Genomic DNA, 23189 nt, shown 5'->3' on the forward strand with positions numbered 1-23189 from the left:
AGTACAACCATCTTTCAGTCTCGCGAACACTTCCATTTCCACAGGGCTGCCCGAACGATCCGAGGGAAACGCGGAGATATACCCCAGAACCAGGAAAGACGACCAAGGGCGCAACGCCAAGGAGTAACTACTCTACGCGAGTCCGGATGTCTGAGATGCTACTCCTACTCTACGGGAGACAAGTTTGGATGTCTTAGACTCGGGGCGTGGAGGCGGTCAATGCAGAGGGGATAGGCGCGGTTGCCGCCGAGGTACTGGGGGATAGGGGGAGGGAGGGAGATGGTGTATTTAGGTATAACAACCCCCCCCTCGTCTCGTCTGTGCGCCGCTAGCCCAATATCCATACCATCGGCGTCGGTACAACGTACTAGGAGATACCACGGCCCTGTATCGAAGCCGGGAGGGAAAAGTTTTCGGGATCCCGAGGGTATGGGTGTTGGATGGAGGTCTAATGGCTCAGTGTTGGGGCCGAGAGTGATGGGATGGGTTGGGTTGGGAGCCCGAGGGTTTGGTGGTGGGTTGAAGGCCGACATGGCTTGGCTGGTTGGCATCTACAATATCACGATAGACTCACAAGTTGCCAGTCACGCGACCAGAGATGCTACAGTACGGCGACAAAAGGATTCGTACGGGTCTGTGCGCAAAGAGCAGTGAACAAGTGTTTTTTTGTATAACTGTAAGCACGCCATCGACATCAGAACTAGAACTGACGACCAGCAACCTCCTCACACGTACACGTCAGCACCCCCCAAAGCCTTTGCCAATACTGAACACTACAAACACCACCACCCTCTCTCATCTCCTCTCCCCTTTTCAACATCCCCCCTCCATCCGAAGCAGTCCCCCCCCCCGGCCACACCCCAGGCTCCCATCCGGATACGAAGCGGAGATGACCCCGCCGATGCGACGCTGCCACGTTTTAGGGCTGTCAGGGTAGTGGGATTCCAGAATACTCGAAAGGCAAGGGCGGGTGCAAGGCTGTGGTGTGCTGATTACGGTGTGCTGATTACGGCACGCTGATGACGGCACGCTGATGACGGCACGCTGATTACGCGTTACAAGAGGACGACAATGGGATGCGGGGGAAAAGGGGGGGGGGGGGGTGGTTGTCTACAGAACAGGGGGCGGACGCCGATTAAGGAGCAGACGGGAGAAAATCAGATTCGGCCGGAGCAAACAAAGAAGGCGGCCAGTCAGGGGCGATGAAGGGGATGGTAATCTGGAGAGGATTATGATCATCGTCATCGATGGGTCATCCCTATCGTATTCTTCGGAAATAGAACCCATGTATGTAATATCGGAGTACCACTCCCACCACAGCCATCTCACCCCTCCCACCTCGGTGTTTCCGCAGGGTCGCGGGGTCCATCGGGGATACGCGAACCACGCTAGAAGCCCGTCTTATCTTCTAGAAGGAATGTAATTTTAGGCCGCCTAGTAGTAGCAGACTGTAAATCCGGGATGAGATGCCGTCCTCGCCCCTTTTTCCCCCTTTCCTGCCCCCCTTCCTCTTCCTCCTCCTCCTCCTCCCCCCTTCCTCTTCCTCCTCCTCCCCCCTTCCTCTTCCGTGTTGTAGGGGATCTTCGGATCTCCGTGTTGTAGGGGGAGGGGTTGATTGTGGTGTGGGTGCGATGATGCAGTGCAAGTTACTTACTCCTACAGCAGGTCGTTGCTAACTTACAGTATTATAACCCTTGGTATGTTTCAGGTTTGGGGTGGTCTACTCCCTCCCCCCACCCGCATTCTCGAACTAGCACACCTTGCGAGAAAAACCCTTCCCTTCCCACTCTACAGTACCCGCACGAACGAGCCGCTACACCGCGTGGTCCTCCCCACACGCCCCGTCCCTGCGCCCTGCGCGATGACGATAACCACGCCCACGGCTGCTTGTACTGTTACAAAAGCTGCTGCATTATTCCCAGGATTGGGCAGGGAAAAAGGGAGGGGGCGGTCGGTGGGGTGGAGATGGAACCCTAGGGGCTGTGGTGGAAAACGTGGAAGACATGGATGGGATGGGTGCGTTGCATTACGTCGGATAGTGCACGCAGGAGGAGATGCTGCAGGTGTTAATTCGATACAGATTACGAAAAGGGTACCCACGTGGACACAAGCTCCTTGGGTCCTTGGGGTTTCAGTTTCACGTAACTCGCTCACTCTATAATCGCCAATGCAGTATACCTAGAGGGACCTTGGCGATTCGCGGTCTAGATGGCGGCACACCGTCCACCTGTTCATACCGAGGACCTGCTATTGCAGCTTCACGTGTCATCGTAGCGGGGTATCCCAGCTAGTAGTCCAAGGAGGGAGGGGTGTCTTGGGCGTCTGTCATCGCCATCGCCATTGCCATCGCCATAAGCCGTGGTTCTTTCTGCTTCCTTCGGCAGACAGAGGGGCCCAGCCTGAAGAAAAGGAAGGAAATTGGCTTCGATGCGAGGAGCGGTGAGTAAGGTGCCCACCAGCTGTCGGAGGAAATCGTAGGATGCCCTGCACCATAGCGGCAGTCTATACAGCACCAACAGCACCAGCTCGTGGAGCTTCACGCACGCACGCACGCCCGCACGAACACAAGCTACAGCATCTCAGGGTCCTTCACGCCGCCAAACAACAGCCCTGAAAGAGGTAAACAGAACTTCTGTACGGGTGTCGCCCACGCGCCGTTTGAGAGGGGAAGGTTGATCCGTCCATCACGCCCGAGACATCTCGGGCGCAGGCACCTCCCCACTGCTATTCCCGTAGGCCGTAGGCGGACTGCCGGCTCCCAGATGCTGTACAGTACATGGGCGCCGTCAACCGGTGAAGTCATACCCTTGGCGCCCGTCTCACGGTGGATGTGAAGCAAAATGACGAGCGGCAGCGGGGCAGCGGAGCACCTGAACCCTGGCGAGAAGGTGAGGTGATTACAGTTATCGTCGTGAGTAGAGGGATGGTAATCTTTCAAGCAAACTGACTCGGTAAGGGCAGAAATCCTCTCTCCTCGGCGACTGCGAGAACTCGTTCTTCCATCTCAACTACCGAGATTGAGCAAGCACGGCAAAGCTCAGCGGTCCCTCTCCTTATCAAGCGTCGCGTCCGTCGGGCACTACATCCCGAGTGGGGGTCCATCATCCCACCAACCACTCTCACAGCGTCCGTCGCATCCGTCACATCCGTCCCGTTCGTACCCAGACACCCCCCTCTCCCACCGGCCAGATCCTCGGCCGGCGCACCCATTCGAAAACGGGTAGACGACAACGGGTAGACGACCCACCCCACCAGACGTTCGCCAAGCCCGCGCTGGGTTTTCTGGTCGCGCGGTGCGCAGGCATTGGGTGGCCGGGGGGGGGGCACATGGTGATCTCCGCAAGGAATGGGGTGGCGAATCGCAGGAAGCGGTGTGGGCGTGGTGTGGGCGTGGTGTGTGGGCGAGGAACGGGCGAGGAACGGATGGGATGGCGGCGGTGGGAAGATGGAGGCGGGCTTTCCGAAGGGGGATACAGCGCCGGTAGCCATCCGGGGGAGACTCCGAGACAGACTTAGACATGGAGCGTGGCTCTAGTAGTGCGCCCTGTGAGGGACTCTTTCCCGACCGCCACGGAGTGGACGGGAGTGGAGTGGGACTAAGCCCGTACTGTGTGTACCGTACTGTATGTACGTACTGTATGTACGTACTGTATGTACGTACTGTATGTACGTACTGTATGTACGTACTGTATGTACGTACTGTATGTACGTACTGGATGTACTGGACGTACTGTATGGACGTACTGGACTTGTACTGAGGGGCATCCCTGTATCCTACGCGGCGAGGGATGTGGTGGCGCGGAGAAGGGGGGAAGGGGGAAGGGGGAAGGGGGAAGGGGGAAGGGGGAAGGGGGAAGGGGGAAGGGGGAAGGGGGAAGGGGGAAGGGGGAAGGGGGAAGGGGGAAGGGGGAAGGGGGAAGGGGGAAGGGGGAAGGGGGAAGGGGGAAGGGGGAAGGGGGAAGGGGGAAGGGGGAAGGGGGAAGGGGGAAGGGGGAAGGGGGAAGGGGGAAAGGGGGAAAGGGCGGTAAGGCGACGGATGGTTTCTTAGCTGGTTTCTAGCTGGCTGGTTGTTCTAGACATGATGGGGGATGACGGGTCATATCTGCACCACGAGAGGCTCTCCACACCACATGGCGGTCCCACATGGCGGTGCACATGGCGGTGCCTGTCTGCTGGCTGCATCTGTCTGCATCTGTCTGCATCTGTCTGCATCTGTGCGTTGGGATTAGGGATCTCCGAGGTATCTGTACATGCCAACCGCATCACCGCATCATCCCGTGAAAATCGCATGCTCTCATATCCTGTCCAGACTATACACCCATACAATATACAACCATACAATATACAATTAAATATACAATATCCAACCATACAACTACACAACTACACAACTACACAACTACACAACTACACAACTACACAACTACACAACTACACAACTACACAACTACACAACTACACAACTACACAACTACACAACTACACAACTACACAACTACACAACTACACAACCATACAACTACACAACTACACAACTACACAACTCCATACAACTCCGTACAACTTCATACAACTCTGCATACATACCCACTCAACTCCGGCCGCACCAGCCAAAGAGAACTGCCGCGTCCTACAAGTACCACAAGTACCACAAGTACCCTTCTCCTACCTTGCTCGCGGTACGGAGGTACAGTCGGTACATCAGTACGGCACCTGCGTACTCATCCTCGAATTCCTCCCCCTAAAATCCGATGCTCATCCAAACCCCGATCGAAATACAAGGAAGACCTTTATTCCCGACTCTTCTCCGCTGTGGACACGAGGAGACGCAAGGAAGACAGTCCCAGTCCAGTCCAGTCCCAAATCCCAGTCCCAGTCCAGCCCCAGATCCCAGTCCAGTCCCAGATCCCAGTCCAGTCCCAGATCCCAGTCCCAGATCCCAGTCCACTCCCAGTCCACTCCCAGTCCACTCCCAGTCCACTCCCAGTCCACTCCCAGTCCACTCCCACAATCAGAATCAGATCTGATTGTCTCATAAAAGCCGAACTGCCATTCCCATTCCCAAAGAAGAGACGCTGCGCCGAACAAGAGCGAGACACAACCCTCTCACAGAATCACTCAACTCGGTCTTTTCATATGCGGATCACCGCCACGAACTGGTCACACTGACACCCTAAAGACCACACGATTTCAACTCACCCTCACTCATCTGCCTGCCCTGCCCTGCCACGCACGGTTCCCACGACGGCTCCACGACGACTCCACGACGACTCCACGACTCCACGCCACGACTCCACGCCACGACTCCACGACTCTCCCACGTTGCATTTCTTGTTTTTGCCCCCAAAAACCGAAGCGGAAAACACCGACGAGCTGGTCGCTCACTCTGGCGCATACATTCACATTCACAGACGACCTACCTACGACCTACCTACGATCCACGACCCACGATTACGATCCACGACCTACGATCCACGACCTACGATCCACGACCTACGATCCACGACCTACGATCCACGATTTGACACAAAACCAGTGTATAATACATATACTCACTCTGCTATACCGGCCTGCTTACTAAAGTGGAATTGGAAACTCTTTATCCCAGCCACTGGAACATCCACTTTACGGGGTAAGAGGTACCAAATACAAATTCCACCTGCTGGGATATAACGAGGCTAGTCTGGCGGCTTTATTATTCAGGTGGGTCCCTTTTTTCCATTTTTGATTTTAACCTGGTTCCCCCCTTCGTCATCTTTATTATTATTACAGCCCACTATTCGCTCGCTCCCTTCACATTACTTCCCACTCACAAAACACTACTGCTAGTCCTGGTCAATCTAGTGATCGACACTTCGAAGGCCCAAGCCATCAAGGTTGTTTCGGTTCGTCTGGCTCTTGTCCGACTCCGATTCCCGCACCAACAACAACTCTCACAAATCTACCCCCCACCCCCCCCCCCCCCCCCCCCTGCACTACCTACAACCAAAACCTCAAAATCCTTCCCTCGTCTCGTCTTCGCCCTTACCCGTCCCACTCATGAGGCATCAGTTTCAAAGTGGCAGTAACCAATACCATTATAGTGTAGATGGCCCTAACCAAGCCTTCACATCCCGAACATCATTTGTCTACCCTGTCTCGATCCGACTTTCCAGAACAGCCACAATTCTTTCAAGAATCTCCCGACTCGCTCGCGACAACTTCTCTCACCGATTCACAATCTTCGCCGGAGAAAAACCCCTCCATCGACTCTCTCCCTCGGGTTCGCAGCAACTCCAAGCAGCGCCAGTCCACCCTCTCCACCACCTCGTCGAGAAGCAGCCGCACCAACCTTCTCACCTTTGCTGCCCTTGCACGAGACAAGACCACCAGCGCCATTGCCACCTTCTCCGATCCCGTCACACGAGCACAAGTCTCCCGCAAGAACTCCCACAATCACCGCACTGACGGTGACAGCGACAAGAGCCCCAAGCGGAAATCCGACCCCTCGCGATCCATTACTCCCCAAGCGAAGGAATCACAATCCATAACTACCCCACGATCGGGCCTTCAGGACACGGAGCCGCCCTCCCAGTCGTACGAGGATACGGACGCGAACACCCCGACACCTATGAAGGTAGTAGCACCGGAGCGGAGCACGATGCACCAAACCTCCTCGCGCTTATTGCGCATGACAGAGGATGACAGGCCATTCACCAGAGTAAGCGACGAACCTTTCCGAGTCTCATCTCTTTTCCACAGCCAGGGCAAACTATTTACATCACTACCAGGATTTCAAGGACCTCTTCGCAACACTGATCGTCAGCCTCCCCCTCGAGTCCCACCGCCGCATGTTCAACAAATGCGAGCACTCCTTCCTGTCCGAAGAGGCAATCAACAATTTAGGGTCCTTAAAATTCTCCCAGTCCAATCGCATGCCAGATCCAAAGGATCCCTCGCGGATCGTCACCACCACCACCACCACCACCTTTTCCATGGCCCGAGACATGGCCAGGACCGTGTGCCAGCGCTTTGTGGACGCCCGGTTCATTGAGTCTGCGGACAGCAAGCAAATCAGAGAGTTCAACTTGAAGGGCACGCTATGGCAGCTCACGCCCAAGGGCATCCAGGTCCTAGACCACTTCTGCTCCAGGAACGGTATCCAGCAACGGCATGTGGTTGATCTCATCAACTCGCCCAAGAACACCATGCAGCTCGTCGTCTTAGAACGTGACAGCGTTTCGGATGAGATCTCGCACGATCGTGGGACGGTGGAGGTCTTGTTCCGCCGCTTCATTGGCGCGAACGGACCCAACATCAAGAGCAGCGTCTCGGCGGCCGATTCGGATTCCCTCAGCGAATACAACGATGGCTTGGCGGGAGTCAGGATGGCTTGTGAGCGCAAGATCGGCTCCCCACAGCGGACGGTCCTGCAATCCTTCACCGGGAAGGCGGCGGTAGACTGGCTGCTCGACTGCTGTACCACCGTGGACAAGAGCGAGACGATGAAGATCGCGGGGCTGTTCCTGGAGCACGACTTATTATGGTGTGTCCTGTCGGACAGGTCCTACACCTCCCAGTCCCCGGCACACAAGTTCCAGCCTACCAAGATGGCGATTTACCAGATGACCCAGAAGGGTAAGGATATCATCAACATGTCCAGCACCCACAGGCTCTCCAACGGTGATGTCGACAGCCCCTCAAGTAGAATCGGCGTTTCCCGCGACTCGAACACGCAGAAGCTGGACAGGATCCTCACAGATGCGGCTCTGCGCCTGCTCTTCCGCGAGCAGCTCCGTGATACCCATTGCGAGGAGAACCTGAGCTTCTACCTCGACGTCGACGAGTTCCTGAAGACTTGCACCGACGCCCTACAAGGCATGTCTCCTTCCTCGCGCGCCAAGAACCCAGATAGGAGTCTCGATGCTATTAAGGAGACCATGGCCTCCGCGTATGGTATCTACAACGCGTTCCTCGCCCCTGGCTCTCCCTGCGAGTTGAACATCGACCATTTACTCCGCAGCCAGCTCGCCTCGCGCATGACCAAGGCAGTCGGCCGCGGCGACGCCATGATCGAGAGTCTGAAGGAGGTCATCAAGCTATTCGAGGAGGCGCAACTCTCCGTGTTTAAGCTTATGGCAAGCGTACGTCCCCCACTCCCCAAATACATATCCCCCCCCCCCCAAAAAAAAAAGTATCCGCAATACTAACTAAGCAACAGGACTCGGTGCCCAAATTCATGAAGAGCGTCAAGTACGAACAGACCCTCAAGAACTACGACTTCGACTCCATCCCCGCCCACCCCGCCCCCGGCCAATCCCGCTCTCACGGCTCCGTCAACCGCTCATCCCGCTGAGCCTTAAGTCGTCTATCTATCTGGGAGCTCCCCTGCTTGCCCGGATCTCCCGCGAACGATCAGCATATACCCCGCCAGAAATTTCCATAATTCTCAAGTCATGTCATGTCGTCATTTAGCGTTACATACCAAAAAGACCGGCCCCGGCCCACCCCCCACGAACCGTTCGCCTCGCAGCGATCCCAGCCACTACGAAACCTCGCGTACCAACATACCACGAATCTCAACATCTACATCTACCACATACGAACGGTCCTTTTTTTCTCCAAAATCAAAAATTTCCAGCTTTGCATTCTCATGGCGTTTTCATCATCATTTCAAGAGAAAGAAGGGGGGTAAGAGGGGGGGAAGGGAGGGGCAAACAGGACATGTTGCTGGTTTTTTGCTCGCTCGATGCTGTTGCTGTTATTATTGTTGCTGCTTCTTTTTTTATTTTTTATTTTATTTTTTTTTCTCGCGCGCGCGCAAATATACTACTCGTAATACAGCTTTTGCTTGTTTATTTGATTTCTTGTTTATAGCTTTTCGTCGCTTCGAGATCTCCTCCAGCGGGCCCTTCTGCGCCTGAGGGGCCGCGAGAAGGGGGGGTTGGACGATGCATATCCAGGCATTTATGATGGAGAAGAGAGAAGAGAAGAAGAGAAGAAGAGAAGACTTGGGGGAGGGAGGAGGGAAAGCAGAAAGGTTACATCAGGATAATAATCGCTCATTCTAGACATTTATTTGGCGCTCCCCGTCTTCCTTTTTTTTTGTTGCTTTTTGGTTTTTAATCTTTTTGCGTCGTTGCTTTTTTAAGTTACTTTGGATTAGGATGGGGGGGGGGGTACCCTGAAGATGAGATGGCGGGGAGGTGCTTTGGACTGACCTTTGTGTGTTTGGAAGGCGTCGGTGCATACACCAATGGCTGGCTGGATGATGCGGAAATTAGAGTAGGAATGAGATAGCCTCTTAATGCCGTCAGGATGACTGGATTGTTTGTGCGGTATGAGTGAATGGCTTGTGAGATATCAGAGGGGATGATGTGGTGATTGGTGGGTGAGTGTGCACGCAGGGGTTGGGTGGGAGTTGTAGGTAGGAAGCACGGATATGTTATGGGGTGTACATTCGTCCTGCCAATTTGCCGAATGTGTAATTCTACAAAGCCAGCTTCTTACATGCGTCCCCCGCTGTTTCTTTCCAGACCACCTTCAAAGGGCATCATCTATCAAACGCCAACCAAACTCCAACCAAATGCACCGCTTGCCCCCAGCAAACCCGCACGCCACTCCATCCTACAAATCCACCCCCTCACCCATCCCCAACCTCCCCTAAGCATTGACCGGCCCACTCTCCTTCGACCAGCCCTTAACCCTCATAATCTCCTCCACCCCCCTCCACACCGCCTCCACCCCCTCCCTATCCCTCCACCTCGTCTCCTTCCCCCCACTCCACGGATCAAGCGCCACACTCACAACACCCCTCCCCCACCCCCTCACCGCCTCCGGCACCGCCTCCCCTCTCCATCCCACATACACGCCCAGCGCGTGCCTAAACAGCTCTTGCGGGGCTTGCCACTTGTAGTTCTTAAACTGCCACGTCTGCCCCGTCGTGAACACCGCTACCACACGCGCCCAGTACTCCGGCTTGAATTGCTCGGGGGAATCAACGACAATGAAGCGGATGGGGCGGGTTGTGTCGATGGACGGGATTATGCGGGAGAGATGCAGGATTGTGGAGGTGGAGGTGGAGAGCGAGTCGGAGGGGGGGACGTAGAGCCCGCTTTCGAGGAAGGATTTTATGTTCGACATGCGCAGGAGAGAGGAGGCGGAGGGGGAGACGAGGATGATTGGGTCGGGGCGGCGGGTGGGTTTGGGGTTGTGTGGGAGCGCGGTGGGTCGCGCGCTGTGGGAGGAGGAGGCGGGGGCGCCGGGCTTGCGGCCGATGAAGGTTTGGGCGATTTTGCGGACGTGGGAGAAGTCCTGTTGGGGGTGAGGTTAGCTTTGCTTCTCTCCCAATATCACGTCAATGTAAGGAGGGGTGGGGGATGGCTGGGAATGGGAAAGGGGAAGAGAAGGGGGGGGGCCGAACAGTAGGCTTCACACCGCGCAACACGCTATTCCGATCACCCATCCTCCGCTCCCCGTTATAAATCTCCTGCAACCTCGGATCGACTGTGCGATTCCTCGCCCCCGCCCCAGCCGCAGCCGGCGCAACCGCCTTCCCCGCCGCAACCTGCGCGCTCGCTGCCGCGCCCGCCGCGTCCGCTGCAAGAGGACGGATATACTCGCTCTCCTCCGACGCGCCCTCAAGCCATGTAATCAGATCCAACCTCTCCACGAACGCGAGGTTCTGGACCGTCCCCCCCGCCCCGCCATCAGCGGTGAGAGCAGTGTTGAGTGCGAGCGCCGCGGCGTTGTAGTCTGGGATTGCGACCTCGCGCTTGAGCCAGGCGAAGTAGATACTCCTCAAATCGACGGGTTTGGAGGAGGAGAGGAAGCGCGTTGGGGTCGTGAGGGCGAGGGAGGTGGAGGAGTGGGGGAAGTGGAGGTATTGCGCGCTGGAGAGGGGGATGTCGTCGGCGGTTTGGGGTGTGGTTGGGGGGGTGGAGGTGAGGGTTGGGAGGGCGGCGGTGGAGGAGGCGATGGACTGGCGGAGGAGGAGGAGCGCGTCGTGCTGGGGGCTATCCGCGGATGCCATCTTGAGGTGCGGCGCGGATATGGGGTTGGATATGTTGATGCTGGGTGGTGGTGGTGTTGGTTGTTGGTCTTGGTGGTTTTGGAGCTCGGCGGCTTCGAGGTGAAGTTGGATAATACACACGGTAGCCGCACTAATCCAAACCCGCATGATTAGTGCCTTAGGCCAAAAGCTTGTTATAACCAAGGGAATCAATCAGTTGGATCGGCACTGGTCAACATACATGGCCTTATCTTACATTATATATTCTAAACCTCACCAGCATGATGAACCAATGCCATTAAGTATTATAAACTGATGGTTCCTCTCTCTTCCTAACGTCTGGGCAACGAAGAGACGTTGGGAAGAGAGAGGAACCATCAGTATTTCAACCAGAATCAATATTTCTATTTGATAGACTGGTTCTTCTTGCCAAAGATAACCTGTCCCATTAAAGTTAAGAACGTGCCTTCCTGTATTGGAAGGCACGTTCTCATACAGGAATTTTCTCTGGTAGGTTGGATTGGGACGGAATGACCGTAACTACCTTCATAACATCATATTACTTTCATTTCTGTTGTCAGCGACGTCCTTATTCCCTAACCATATTTTTCCACTCTCTTCAAGAGTTCTTAGCTTTATTTCTTGTTGAAAGCTTTAAGCTGATAATATTCCCATCATGGCGAGCCCTGCTCAGAAGATATCAATTACGGACGTCACAGATACCGATACCGATCATGATGGTGATGCCGACGACGAGTATATTGAGAGACAAGAAGGCCTGTCCCCGCAAAGTACGAGTACTTTCACGCAGCAGGTGATAGTTTCCGAGGAAGTGACAGCTGAACAAGGCTCCGGTCAAGTCACTGGTCAGATCACAGGCCATGTTGCTGAGGTTGAAGTTACGAAACCAACCGGAGATGGTAAGGGGAAGCAACCTACTTCGCGGAAAGTTAAAGTTTCACAAGCTACCGGCACGATTACTGGGAAATTGCCTACCTCCAAAGATGCGAAACAAGTTAAGGTTTCTAGCCAGGTCACTGAAGTGACCGCTACCCAAGAATTAACGAACGCCTCTGGGCCAGGTGTTGGACCATCCACGCCTCGGAATAGCCGGTCAATCAAAAAGGCTATATCAGCGGTGTTAGACGGGTCGCCTTTCAGAAGCTCGTTGTCAAACAATGAGGGCAAGCCCCTCTTTAAGGACTCCGGGGAGTTGAATAGCTCAAATAACTCCACACCTCAGCCAAAGCCAAAGCCGGTATCTCAAACTGCCGCAGATCCTCCTCGGCCTCCTGTGCTCGGTTATGAATGGGTTTGGTTTCCTGCAGGGTATTGGGCGGAGCGAGAAATTATTACACGGCCCGCGAAACATATTCGTCCTCCGAAGTGGGTTCGGAAATCGTTACAAGAGAGCGGTCCCAGCACATATGGAAGCACAGTAGCTTCAGCACCGCGATCATTGAACGCTTCTGAGGTTTGGGCAAAGAATCCGAATGATGCGGAGGATGAAGAGGAACAGGAGCTGGAGGGCGACGGTCCCCGAGGAAGACGGGCAATCAGTCCTGCGGGAATAATAAACCCTGATAGGGGAACTTCCACGCCAAAGGCTCTTTTGCGAAAGTTGCAGCAAATATCGCACAGTAGGAAGGCATCAGCATCAGGGCCATCTGCCGGAAAAGGAAAGGTAAGGCAGCTTTTGATATCCCGTTTGTATTCTACTCACTATTCCAGGGGCCCCAAGAACCAAGGCCTGAATCGCCGCTAATTGATTTGGAACGCCAAACAACGAACACGCTCCGAGGGACATCTCGCTTCTTTTCGCAGTTTCTAGCTACGAAAAAACAAAACGAGCGAGCGATGCACCCACTGAGCCCAAATGAGCAGTCGCTAAAGTTGCCTCGAAAACGCTTTGGTTTGGCCCCCTGGCACCAAAATGATTCTGGTGACACAGTTCGGGCCGCCACCGCCACAAGCTCCATAAGAGAGCTATTGTTTGGCAAGACGCCTGCTTCTACTCCTCGGTCAGATGCCCCTCCCGCTGAACCCAGGCCCGACCAGTATTTTGGAGGTGAGATTCACTCTGAGTTCTTGATGAACTCCCATCCGGAAGTCGAACATTAAAGATGCTGAAATATGCAATAGTTGAAGTGCCTGGCTCACGCACTGTTGATGATGAGAATCAGGATGCCCAGGATAATACACCGCGATCACTTGACCAAGGAAGCCCTGAAAGAAGACGACGGTCTGCCATCGGTTCCCCACTTACACAAGCTGGAGACAGCGGACCATCTCGCCTGTTCCAGCCCGACTCAGGGAGCACCTTGGTTCCTGTGACATCAAATACAGAAAGCACGAACTTGCGAGACAGAGAGTGTGAACTTGCAACCCGAGGTTTACCCAGCCCATCCGAACAAGGAAATTATGCCGTTGAACTCAAAGAGCACTTCAAATTTAGTCCATGCTGTCCGTTGCACCCCAGCTATACGGCTCCTGGTAAGGGATATTGTCCCTTCCACTCATCGTAATATTCCTGGATATAGGAAGTGCTGGTTGCTGTGCAAAAGCATGTGTGAGAGCTGTGACCAGGGTGGCATGAGGGACAATAGATGGTAGAAATAGACAGACAGTGAGGATGGTAGTGCTCAAAAGGATAGAAATGGGGGGATTGGGAAAAGATGGGATTGCAGACATGGTTATAACTTCTGGGGTAATCCCTGCGGTGTATATATATGCTACGAGGAAGTTCATGGTGGCCTCTATTTACTTACGGTGCATACAGCAGAGTCTTTGCAATCCAAGCTGCCACCTTTGATTTCCCTGAATTAAACCAGATCCGCAAGTGAACGTCAACGCCAAAAATGGTGAATGTATTTGTATCGAAAATCATCAACATAATTTACACGCTGGCCGCTAAGAGCCGATGAGGAAAACGCCCTGTTCTATTTATGGGATATACAACCCCTACGACTTGTTCTCCGCAGCTATCTTGGCCTCCATCTTTCTCCTCGCTGCCAAGATCATTTCTTCCCTCCTCTGCTGCATCAACGACTGCCTCTCGGTCTTATTTTGACTCCAGGCCTTCCCTCCGGGCGACCCGCCGGGCGATCCGCCTGTCGTTTCCTTATCCTCGCTACTGGATGCGGCGAGCTTTGCTCCGAGGTTGTATCGCGAAATGAGGTCGGGTTGGGATGGCTTTGGCGCCTCCTTGATCGTGCCTGCGCCCGTTTGCGAAGAAGAAGTTGCTGCAGCTGGTTGGATTGGCGGTTGGAAAGTCTGTGGCGGCTGTACGGAGTTAGCTGATGCGCAGTGGCAATTTGAAGCAGGTCCGGGCTAGCATGACAACTCACCTCTTGAAGTCCTCTACCGCTCAGTATCCTCTCCGTCGTCGCCGCAATATTCCCTCCATTCGTCTGCAAGTCCCACATTATCGTCCGCCGGGCAACCTGCGGGAACATCTGCTGCACCCTGTCCACATCTGCCTCCCTCACTCGTACGCCGCCCCTGCTCGAAGCTGATGGCTGGTCCGGAGATTGAGGCGCAGAGAAGAAAAAGTATCGGACGGCGAAGCCGCCCAGGAGGAGGATTATGACCAGTTGCGGTAGGTTTATTGTTTGGTCGTCCGCCATGGTTGCTGTGCTGGCGCCTCGGTGGGTAGTGTCAGCAGTAGTGACGTTTGTATGAGCCTCTGAGCCGGGCGTGCAGCATGAAGTATCCCGTGAGCTACAGTGCCGTTTTGCGATCGTGGTGCTGTATGTTATGTTTAATGATGGATTTCAGAATTTGGGATAAGGCGTGGATGATGGTGCTCTCAATGGTGACGGGAGTGGCAATAAAGTTACCAGGCGCGGATTATTATGTGCCGATCTGGAGATATCGTCATGTGCCTGGCACATCACACCAGCAATAAGTAAGATACAAACTTCCACTCATTCACGGCTACTATTGTTAAGCTAGTTCCTCAAAAATAGAACCAAAGAGAAGGATTGTATCAGTTTAAATTGCTGATATCAATTCACAGCTACATATGGACGGCCCTCTTCGGACTTTTGGGCGCCACCAGGACATATTCTCTCATGGTTCACCAGTTGTCCTATTAGTTGTCTCATTTATTTCTCTGTTGCGCTCTTGTTAACTACATCATTGAATCCGCCTTTCCCTTACGAATAAGCCGTATGATGCCCAACTTTATGCAAGTCCTGTGTCGTACTGTACAATCTATACCAGATTGACTGGAGTCAATATCTAGTGAGCAATCAAAGGAAGAATCTGATCAAAGGACCCAGCAGTTGTCAATATTTTCTTACAGATGATGTTTCCCACAGCAGCGCATTCATCTCACGCCGGCTCTTGGGTCTCCGACGTTCGTGCTGGAGCGCGTTCTTGTCAAGTTGAAGGGCAAATACCCAATCGCCGAGTGTTCTCTACAACGCAGCGAGAGCAACGGCAGCAGCCACACCACCGACAGCCCACCCAGCGCAACCGGTAATCTGAGGCATCCCACCCGTGGATGCGGATGTCTTGACGGCCTTAGAATCGGTCCCAGTGGTGCCGGTAGGTGTGCTGGTTGGCGCAGAAGTGGCAGCTGGCCCGGTGGTGGCAGGGGGACTCGAACCATCAGTGCTGGTGCTAATGGAGGCTTTACTGCCGTTGTAAATGGAGGATACATCGTGGACAACAGTTGCGGGGCCCCAAAGCGTCTCGGCAGCTTTGCCAGTAAGAGTCATTGTCGCGTCAGTCTTGTCAGAATCACTCTCGAAATTCGGAGAACCCGGTATTATACTGGTCAAGGGGAAGGGAAAGGCCCAACCAGACCTTTCAGTAGTTAAGGATCACAAACCTTGCACCCCATCTTCATATAAGGCGTGCTTAGTCATGTAACCTTATCAGAAACGACACATTGGTCGCCGTATTCGACCCCTTTGTGGGTTATTATAATTTCACAGAGGGAGTTTATGTGGTTTTTTAAATTGTAACTGCGGTTTCTATCGAATCCATGTTTTGCCTTTTTGTCGATACTTGACATGGCGGCAAACATGGACCGTGCAGGTATGTACCCCTTCACACCAATTAGCGTAACGCGTCTCAGCGCGACAATTATATTCCACATTTCCCTACCTGGGACCAAGCCAAAGTGGTCGTGTCTACTACTTCTTGAGGTCAATATTACCTGATATGCAGCCGCGAAACTGATTTACGGCTTCTATCATGCTGGATTGGCAGTTTATTAGCAATGGGTTCGAATAAGCGCAGTCGCCCGTTGGAGCAGCAGGTCAACGATTCCTCGCCAATGCCAAGCTCTGGCCGACTGTCTGCGAAGAGGAGGAAGGTGAGCGGCAGTGGATCGTCACCTTCAACACCAAATTCTGTGGAGGTCGTGAAGAGGACATTGGGCAGAGCTGTGAGCCTGAAAGAGAATGAGCCTATCGACGATGACTCGAACCCGGAACCTTCCCCAACAAAGCAGCTCCTGGAAGATGAAGCTGCTGTCGAATCGATGAGCCTAAAACCTACAAACGAAGCTGGAGCAGAGGCGGCACCGGAGTCTGAGCCACCAGACCGCTTTGCAGGACGCCAGGCGCGAAAGTCGGGGCGCTATTCGACAGAGGTCGCCGAAAGGCCGGTCCTGGAGCCGAAGAGCATCTTGACACCCAGCAAGAGAGGACGGGGCAGGCCACGGAAGAGCGTCGCTTTTGAACTGACGACATCGGGGGAGGGTGACGTGGATCTGGGATTTAAAGATATCCCCATAGACCAGCCGCCTCCAATTGAGACCCCGACACCACGAAAGAGAGGCACACCTCCAAAAAATAGCGACCCCCAAGAGCAACCCCAAGGGCTCTTACAACCCGAGGAAGCCGATACCGCAGATGCATCACAAGAAGCTATACCACAAAAGAGAGGGAGAGGGAGACTGCGAAAAAATCATGACCCCCAAGAGCTCTCACGGGGGGGGAATGTCACCACAGACGTGTCAGAAGAAGCTGTACTGCCAAAGAGAGGGAGAGGGAGACCTCGAAAAATCCGCGACCCCAACGAGCTCTCAAAACCTGAGAAATACACTAAATCACCTAGAATACCAATTATTGTGGAGCCAGATGACGAAGAGGAGGAAGACGAGGAAGTTTGTGCTATATGTGAGAATGGAGACTCTGAAGCCCCGAATGAGATTATATTCTGCGATAGTTGCGACCTTGCTGTACATCAAGAATGCTACAATATTATCACGATCCCTGAAGGCGAATGGTTATGCAGCGACTGCCAACTAGAGGATCCAGCAATAGAGACGGCTGATGTTCAAGAAACGGTTCCAGAAATGGATGCCGAGTCTATTTTTGACATTGGCGGATCGGAGCCACCAGCTATACCAGGGCTGGAAGACCATCTAATGGCTATGCAAAGGCTTTTGCTAGACAAATTAACGGGGCGTAAGAGGCTGAAGTTGCATGATCTCGATGACGAGTTTCAAAAAGTATATCAAGTTGTTGAGCAGACGGTCATGTCAGGAGAGGGAAATTCTATGCTCGTCATAGGGGCGAGAGGTTCTGGAAAGACAACTGTGAGTATCCCTCGTTCCTTGATTGTAACATACTAATGCGCTCTCTAGCTTGTTGAAACAGTTATATCAGATCTCTCAATTGAGCATCGACAGAACTTCCACGTCGTTAGGCTTAATGGATTCACGCACACAGATGACAAGCTAGCGTTGCGGGACATCTGGAGGCAGTTGGGCCGCGAAATGGAAGTCGAAGAGGACCTGACTGCTAAGACCAACAATTATGCCGATACGTTGACTTCGTTGTTAGCTTTATTATCACATCCCACTGAGCTGTCGGAAGATAACGCAAACCACATGGCAAAGTCGGTTGTTTTCATTTTAGACGAGTTCGATCTTTTTGCATCGCATCCACGCCAAACTTTGCTCTACAATCTTTTCGATATTGCCCAGGCGAGGAAAGCGCCCATAGCTGTCTTGGGTGTGACAACAAAAATCGACGTCGTGGAGATGCTCGAAAAGAGAGTTAAAAGTCGATTTAGCCACAGATACGTGCATCTGCCACTTCCGCGAAGCCTTCCAGCATTCTGGGAGATATGCAAGGAAGGACTTCAAGTGGATATGGATGAACTCGTTGATGGGGGATTTGATCCCGGGTTGCCTGGACAGGAGGAGTTCCTCGAGTACTGGGACTCAATGATTAACGTAAGTTGCCTATCTACTGGTGACTCTGTTTAGCTTCTAACGTCACATATAGTCTCTATACAACGATGATGCACCCTACAAAGCTCATCTACAAAGGATCTTCTACAGAAGCAAATCCATCCCCGCCTTCTTCAGCACCTGCATCCTCCCCATCGCGAGCCTCACACCTCGCTCCCTCCCACTCACCTCAGCCTCATTCCCCGTCCAATCTACCCTCTCTCCCCCCGACTCGAAGCTCCACATCCTCCAGGGGCTCTCTGACCTCGACCTCACGCTCCTCATATGTGCCGCGCGCCTCGACGTCGTCCTTGACACCGACACGTGCAATTTCGCAATGGCATACGACGAGTACTCGACTCTAACAGCAAGGCAAAGGATCCAGGCCAGCAGCAGTGGCATTGGGGCACTCAGCGCTAGTTATAAAGTGTGGGGCCGCGAGGTGGCTATGGGGAGCTGGGAGACGCTGGTCGACTACGAGCTGCTTGTTCCGGTTAGCATGGGAGCAGGGCCGATGGGTGGCCTTGGGGGAGGGGGTGTTGGGAGGGAAGGCAAGATGTGGAAGGTGGATGTTGGGTTGGAGGAGATCGCTGGCAGTGTGGGCGGGCTTACAAGTGTCATGACGAAGTGGTGTAAGGAGATTTGAGCATGTGCTTTGTCATGAATTGCTGTACCGGCATGATGATATAATGACAAGATATAGACGGTGAAGATAGAGTGCTATACTTCGTACGCATCGGCATGAATGTAATACAAACCTTAATGCCCGGCAATTTGTTTGACACAGTGCCGCCGACGCTAACAGCTGCCAAATATAAATTCTTCGACAGGGTAGTCTCAAAGAAACAACAATTGGGAAGTGAGCGGTCCTGTAACCGCGCAGCTCACAAACCTCAAATACAAAAATATCAATAGCCGCCCGCAATGTCTCTCCTCTGTATCCACAATCCCGTATCTTCACCACCTAAGCGCCCACAAAAGCTTCACTCTCGCCTGTGGACAAGTAGCGCGTCAGCGTGACAGGGACCCTGAAACGAAGCTTCTTCGCTTGGCGCCAAACACGCAAATGAGCGGCTGCGGTTCGTTCTGCGGAACGAACCGCAGCCGCTCATTTGCTCACAACGGCAGCGTTTTGTTTCGAGGACGGCGTTACCTCGCACCTAAAATACTGAAAGATGGATTCGGACTTCTGCAGATACGAGGTCTCCAGCTGTCATAAAGGCGATGATGGGACGGTAAGTTTCAAGGTAGGTGCCCACTTTCTTTCGACTTGTTTGTTTCGTCTGTTATCTTCTTTCTATTTTATCGTCCATTGTGTTTTGGATAGCTGGGACGGGTTCCTTAGAAACTTTTTGAAACTTCACGATGAGGGTCAGCTTTCGTGCTTGCGGGCTAGTCCTGCTTACCGTCGCTGCAGATGTTACAAGTGCGATCAAGGTCGATGTCCACGATATTGGTATGCAGTCAGCCGTCTCATCTGCGATCAACCGCTAACTTCACGCAATAGCATCCATCAAGGCGGCAGCCAGCAAGGTGGCATACGGCCTGGCGAAGTTCTACACAGGCAATGTCACCAACACCCCCGAAACCATCGGCATTCTAGGGCGTCCGTACTACTGGTGGGAAGGCGGCGCAATGTGGGGAGCCTTCCTCGACTACTACCGCCTGACCGGCGACTCCTCGTACAACGACATTGCCTACCAAGCCCTCGTCAGCCAAGTCGGCCCCAACCACGACTACATGGTCCCCATGTACTACAAAGAAGAAGGCAACGACGACCAAGCCTTCTGGGGCTTCGCCGCCATGTCCGCCGCCGAGCAAGACTGGCGCGCCCCGCCCAGCCCCATCCCCAGCTGGCTGCAACTAACCATCAACCTGTGGAACACCCAAGCCGCGCGCTGGGACACGCTGCACTGCGGCGGCGGCCTGCGCTGGCAGATCTTCGAGTACAACAACGGGTACACCTACAAAAACACCGTTTCCAACGGAGCCTTCTTCCAGCTCTCCGCCCGTCTCGCACGCTACACCGGTAACGCAACCTATGCGGAATGGGCTGGCAAGGTATGGGACTGGACGCGCGAAAGCGGGCTCATAGACGACCACTTCAACGTCTACGACGGTGCCGGCATCGAATCCAACTGCGTCGACATCAACCGCATGCAATTCTCCTACTCTCCGGGCATCTACCTCTACGGCGCCGCCACCATGTACAACGCCACATCCGGGAGCTCCTTATGGCGCGAACGCACCCAGGGCCTCCTCGTCCGCACAAACGAGTGGTTCTTCACCCCCTTCCCCAACGCGACGGATATCATGTGGGAAGTCCCCTGCGAGGGCATCCAGGCCTGCAACTACGACATGCTCTCCTTCAAAGCCTACCTCTCGCGCTTCATGTGGGCGACCTCCAAAATCGCCCCCTTCACCGCCCCCGCCATCTCGCGCGTCCTGCGCGCCTCGGCCGCCGGCGCCGCATTGGCATGCGATGGCTCGGAAACAGGGGAGCTCTGTGGCCAGAAGTGGTATACGGGGACGAGCGACGATATCTTTGGGCCGGGACAGCAGATGGCGGCGCTGGAGGTGCTGCAGGGGTTGTTGACGCCGCAGGCGGACGCGCCGTTGACGGCTAGGGGGGGGAAGTTGGTGACGAGTGCGTCGCCGGGTAAGGCGGTTGCTGGGGGGGAGGCCGTCGTGGGGGATGTGCCGCCGGCGGTGCGGTGGAGGTTCCGGCGGTGAGCGCGATGGGTGGGGTGGGAGGATGTGGGCGCTGGGGTGGTGGCTGCGCTGTATTTGTAGGACGTTGTTGGGGTTTTGTACGTGAAGACGCATGGTATGGGGCATTTGGACCGGCGTTGGCTGATGGCGGGTATAGCGGCGTTGGTTTGGTATAGATGGACGTATATAGTAGCATAAATGAATTGTATATACAAACTCACATACCTGTAACAGGACTTCTCACATAGCCCGATTCTTCCATATCATTGATCTGCCGTTGCTCAGCACCCCGAGTCTTCCATATCATCAAAGCAACGTTGCCATCACTCCCAGTTCTCAAAACGATCAACCGTCGGCCCAGTTGTCAAAATTGTCAAACAATCACCCCCCTCATCCATCCCCAATCATTCTATCCCCAACCATCACTCCACGGCTATCACTCGAGACCATCATCATCGCATCCCCCTCCGCCCCAACCGGCCCGCTCACCGCCCACATACTCACCTCATCCTCCCCCGACCGCCGATCCAAGCACACCCGCCGCCCCGCTAGCGCCAAGCTCCCGGCCGCGACGTCGGTGGTGCGGGGTCTGACGTCGATCCTGACGTCTGTCATGAGGTCTGTAACAGGTCGATCATAGTAGGTCCCCTTCTTTCAACCATAGTTCCTTTTCTTCAACCATAGTTGACAGCTGCCCTTTCCTTCAACCATAGTTCCCTTCATAGTTCCCTTCCTCCTAACCATAGTTCCCTTCCTCCTAACCACAGTTCCCTTCCTCCTAACCACAGTTCCCTTCCTCAACAAAACCCCTCGCCCACTCCCCTCTCGTCCCTTCCCTCGCATCACCACGCGTCCCTTACCTCCTGCGCGCCCTCTCATCCCACAGTTAGCGTTTGGTACGTAAAACCACCCCCTAGCTTGGCTGCTATGAACATGTGTGTTAGCATACTCTTGTTGGCTTGTAGGGTACCACACCACATATCTCGGTACTGAATATCCCATCACACCGCATACCATACCATACCCAGCACAGCGCGTGGCCCCGCCCGCCGCGCGCACACAGGGTCTCAGCACCTTGTCAGAGCGGCATGCGGCGGCGTCCTGGGGTACGTGCGTGCGGTATTGGTGCACGAGTGTACTGGCGGTTTGATAAGTTTATCAAGAGGAGGAGATGGACGAGTTCTTCCAGAGGGGCTTATCAGCTACTGTCCCCATTATGCGGTGGTAGTGGTATATCTCCTCCCGAGCGTGACACCGCGAAGGAGCGAGAATCCTTCCGCGTCGGGATGGCGCATCATATGTACACTACACATCTTGTTCGGAGTATAGTTCCCCATGCTGCCGGCATTTAACCATCAGCATCCTAGTAAAGCCGCGCCAACCCGCCCGCCGCTCGACAGGAGTTATGCAATTCCCACCCCCAGTGCATCCCTGGTATACGAGTTTATCTTTACAACCACCCACCTCCCTGTAACAACAACCCCCACGTCGAAACCCCAACACAAACACAGGTCGCGGTGTGCCCTGTGTTTATCAAAGCTGGGTGCTGGGGGGAAGGTAGTATCCGTATTGCAACTTGGCGCGCACGGCTTCGAGGTAGTATATGCGAGGAGATGAGGATGTGAAATCAGGTGCGAGGAAGCGAGCAAGGCTGGGCAAGCGGGCGGGCGCCTCACCATGCCGTGCCATCAGCCTGCCTACCTAACGTTACCATACTGCACAGCACAGCACGCACAGTGCAGTCAGTGTTGGCGTTTGTTGGCCCCGCCAGCCTAGCACCCAGCAAAATATGACAGTTCCAACTAATACTTGGGTCTAATATGGACAGCAAGGCTACCCCCTATCGGCAGCGCGACGGAGCGGGCTGCGCCTACTACCTACGCATGTACGGGGGGGGTATGTACGGGGTAAATGATGCCATCCCCACGTTATGAGATGTGATAACATCTGCACCTGCACCTGCCGTGCTCCCCCCATCCGCCATTCCCCGCCCCCGCCCCATCCTCCCTCTCCTTCCCCCTCCCATCCCCCCCGTCCTTCCCCTCCCACCACGGGGTACCAACGGCAGTGGGATAGGAACGCAGCAGCGTCACGGCATTCACCCCCCCACACTGTAAGTTAGATCCGACGATCACATCCCCTTAACTACCTAACACGAGTGATCAGGGCGATCGGTGGGCCAGTGTCGGTGGGGGGGAATGAGGTCACGCGCCTGGAATACAAGAACGGGACTTTTCTTCACATAGAGGGGGGAGGAAGAGAAGTTGGGGCGGGAGTGGAGGGGGGGGGGGA

At 54.3% G+C, this 23189-nt stretch overlaps 10 protein-coding genes across 10 annotated transcripts; 4 read left to right on the top strand and 6 right to left on the bottom strand.

The window, feature by feature from the left end:
• Positions 1–164: 164 nt before the first annotated feature.
• On the bottom strand, positions 165–533 carry VC83_02106 (uncharacterized protein; the record flags this gene model as incomplete). Its single annotated transcript, XM_024465775.1, has 1 exon — positions 165–533. The coding sequence occupies one exon, from the start codon at positions 531–533 to the stop codon at positions 165–167; it is 369 nt and encodes a 122-aa protein (XP_024326974.1).
• Positions 534–2569: 2036 nt separating this feature from the next.
• On the bottom strand, positions 2570–3489 carry VC83_02107 (uncharacterized protein; the record flags this gene model as incomplete). Its single annotated transcript, XM_024465776.1, has 2 exons — positions 2570–2877; positions 2949–3489. 2 exons carry the CDS (start codon positions 3487–3489, stop codon positions 2570–2572), a joined length of 849 nt encoding a protein of 282 aa, XP_024326975.1.
• Positions 3490–4755: 1266 nt separating this feature from the next.
• On the bottom strand, positions 4756–5209 carry VC83_02108 (uncharacterized protein; the record flags this gene model as incomplete). The annotated part of the gene is made up of 2 exons (XM_024465777.1): positions 4756–5075; positions 5200–5209. The coding sequence occupies 2 exons, from the start codon at positions 5207–5209 to the stop codon at positions 4756–4758; spliced, it is 330 nt and encodes a 109-aa protein (XP_024326976.1).
• Positions 5210–5985: 776 nt separating this feature from the next.
• On the top strand, positions 5986–8682 carry VC83_02109 (uncharacterized protein). The gene is made up of 3 exons (XM_024465778.1): positions 5986–6700; positions 6771–8123; positions 8201–8682. Exons 1-3 carry the CDS (start codon positions 6089–6091, stop codon positions 8333–8335), a joined length of 2100 nt encoding a protein of 699 aa, XP_024326977.1. The 5' UTR covers positions 5986–6088; the 3' UTR covers positions 8336–8682.
• On the bottom strand, positions 8683–11158 carry CDC73_1 (accessory factor associated with RNA polymerase II; the record flags this gene model as incomplete). Its single annotated transcript, XM_024465779.1, has 2 exons — positions 8683–10293; positions 10403–11158. The coding sequence occupies 2 exons, from the start codon at positions 11156–11158 to the stop codon at positions 9643–9645; spliced, it is 1407 nt and encodes a 468-aa protein (XP_024326757.1). The 3' UTR covers positions 8683–9642.
• On the top strand, positions 10913–13833 carry CDC73_2 (accessory factor associated with RNA polymerase II; the record flags this gene model as incomplete). Its single annotated transcript, XM_024465780.1, has 4 exons — positions 10913–12674; positions 12722–13058; positions 13133–13361; positions 13770–13833. The coding sequence occupies exons 1-4, from the start codon at positions 11667–11669 to the stop codon at positions 13831–13833; spliced, it is 1638 nt and encodes a 545-aa protein (XP_024326756.1). The 5' UTR covers positions 10913–11666.
• Positions 13834–13850: 17 nt separating this feature from the next.
• VC83_02112 (uncharacterized protein) lies at positions 13851–14902 on the bottom strand. Its single transcript, XM_024465781.1, has 2 exons — positions 14338–14902; positions 13851–14272 (listed from the first exon to the last, which is right to left on the bottom strand). Exons 1-2 carry the CDS (start codon positions 14614–14616, stop codon positions 13952–13954), a joined length of 600 nt encoding a protein of 199 aa, XP_024326759.1. The 5' UTR covers positions 14617–14902; the 3' UTR covers positions 13851–13951.
• On the top strand, positions 14903–19258 carry VC83_02114 (uncharacterized protein). The gene is made up of 3 exons (XM_024465783.1): positions 14903–17546; positions 17595–18188; positions 18241–19258. The coding sequence occupies exons 1-3, from the start codon at positions 16221–16223 to the stop codon at positions 18829–18831; spliced, it is 2511 nt and encodes an 836-aa protein (XP_024326761.1). The 5' UTR covers positions 14903–16220; the 3' UTR covers positions 18832–19258.
• VC83_02113 (uncharacterized protein) lies at positions 15412–15714 on the bottom strand (the record flags this gene model as incomplete). Its single annotated transcript, XM_024465782.1, has 1 exon — positions 15412–15714. One exon carries the CDS (start codon positions 15712–15714, stop codon positions 15412–15414), a length of 303 nt encoding a protein of 100 aa, XP_024326758.1.
• Positions 19259–19309: 51 nt separating the features above from the next.
• Positions 19310–20918, top strand: DCW1_2 (hydrolase 76 protein; the record flags this gene model as incomplete). The annotated part of the gene is made up of 2 exons (XM_024465784.1): positions 19310–19641; positions 19693–20918. Exons 1-2 carry the CDS (start codon positions 19551–19553, stop codon positions 20916–20918), a joined length of 1317 nt encoding a protein of 438 aa, XP_024326760.1. The 5' UTR covers positions 19310–19550.
• Between the last annotated feature and the right edge of the window lie 2271 nt (positions 20919–23189).

Source organism: Pseudogymnoascus destructans (genome assembly GCF_001641265.1).
Source record: "Pseudogymnoascus destructans isolate 20631-21 unplaced genomic scaffold scaffold_4, whole genome shotgun sequence".
Lineage (NCBI taxonomy): Eukaryota > Fungi > Ascomycota > Leotiomycetes > Thelebolales > Thelebolaceae > Pseudogymnoascus > Pseudogymnoascus destructans.

Coding starts and splice junctions, on each gene's coding strand:
- VC83_02109 (XM_024465778.1), top strand. CDS start 6,089: ATGGCCCTAACCAAGCCTTCACATCCCGAACATCATTTGTCTACCCTG. Junction 6,701..6,770: donor ATGACAGGCCATTCACCAGA/GTAAGCGACGAA, acceptor CATCACTACCAG/GATTTCAAGGACCTCTTCGC. Junction 8,124..8,200: donor TGTTTAAGCTTATGGCAAGC/GTACGTCCCCCA, acceptor ACTAAGCAACAG/GACTCGGTGCCCAAATTCAT.
- VC83_02112 (XM_024465781.1), bottom strand. CDS start 14,616: ATGGCGGACGACCAAACAATAAACCTACCGCAACTGGTCATAATCCTC. Junction 14,273..14,337: donor GCGGTAGAGGACTTCAAGAG/GTGAGTTGTCAT, acceptor AACTCCGTACAG/CCGCCACAGACTTTCCAACC.
- VC83_02114 (XM_024465783.1), top strand. CDS start 16,221: ATGGGTTCGAATAAGCGCAGTCGCCCGTTGGAGCAGCAGGTCAACGAT. Junction 17,547..17,594: donor GAGGTTCTGGAAAGACAACT/GTGAGTATCCCT, acceptor TGCGCTCTCTAG/CTTGTTGAAACAGTTATATC. Junction 18,189..18,240: donor ACTGGGACTCAATGATTAAC/GTAAGTTGCCTA, acceptor CGTCACATATAG/TCTCTATACAACGATGATGC.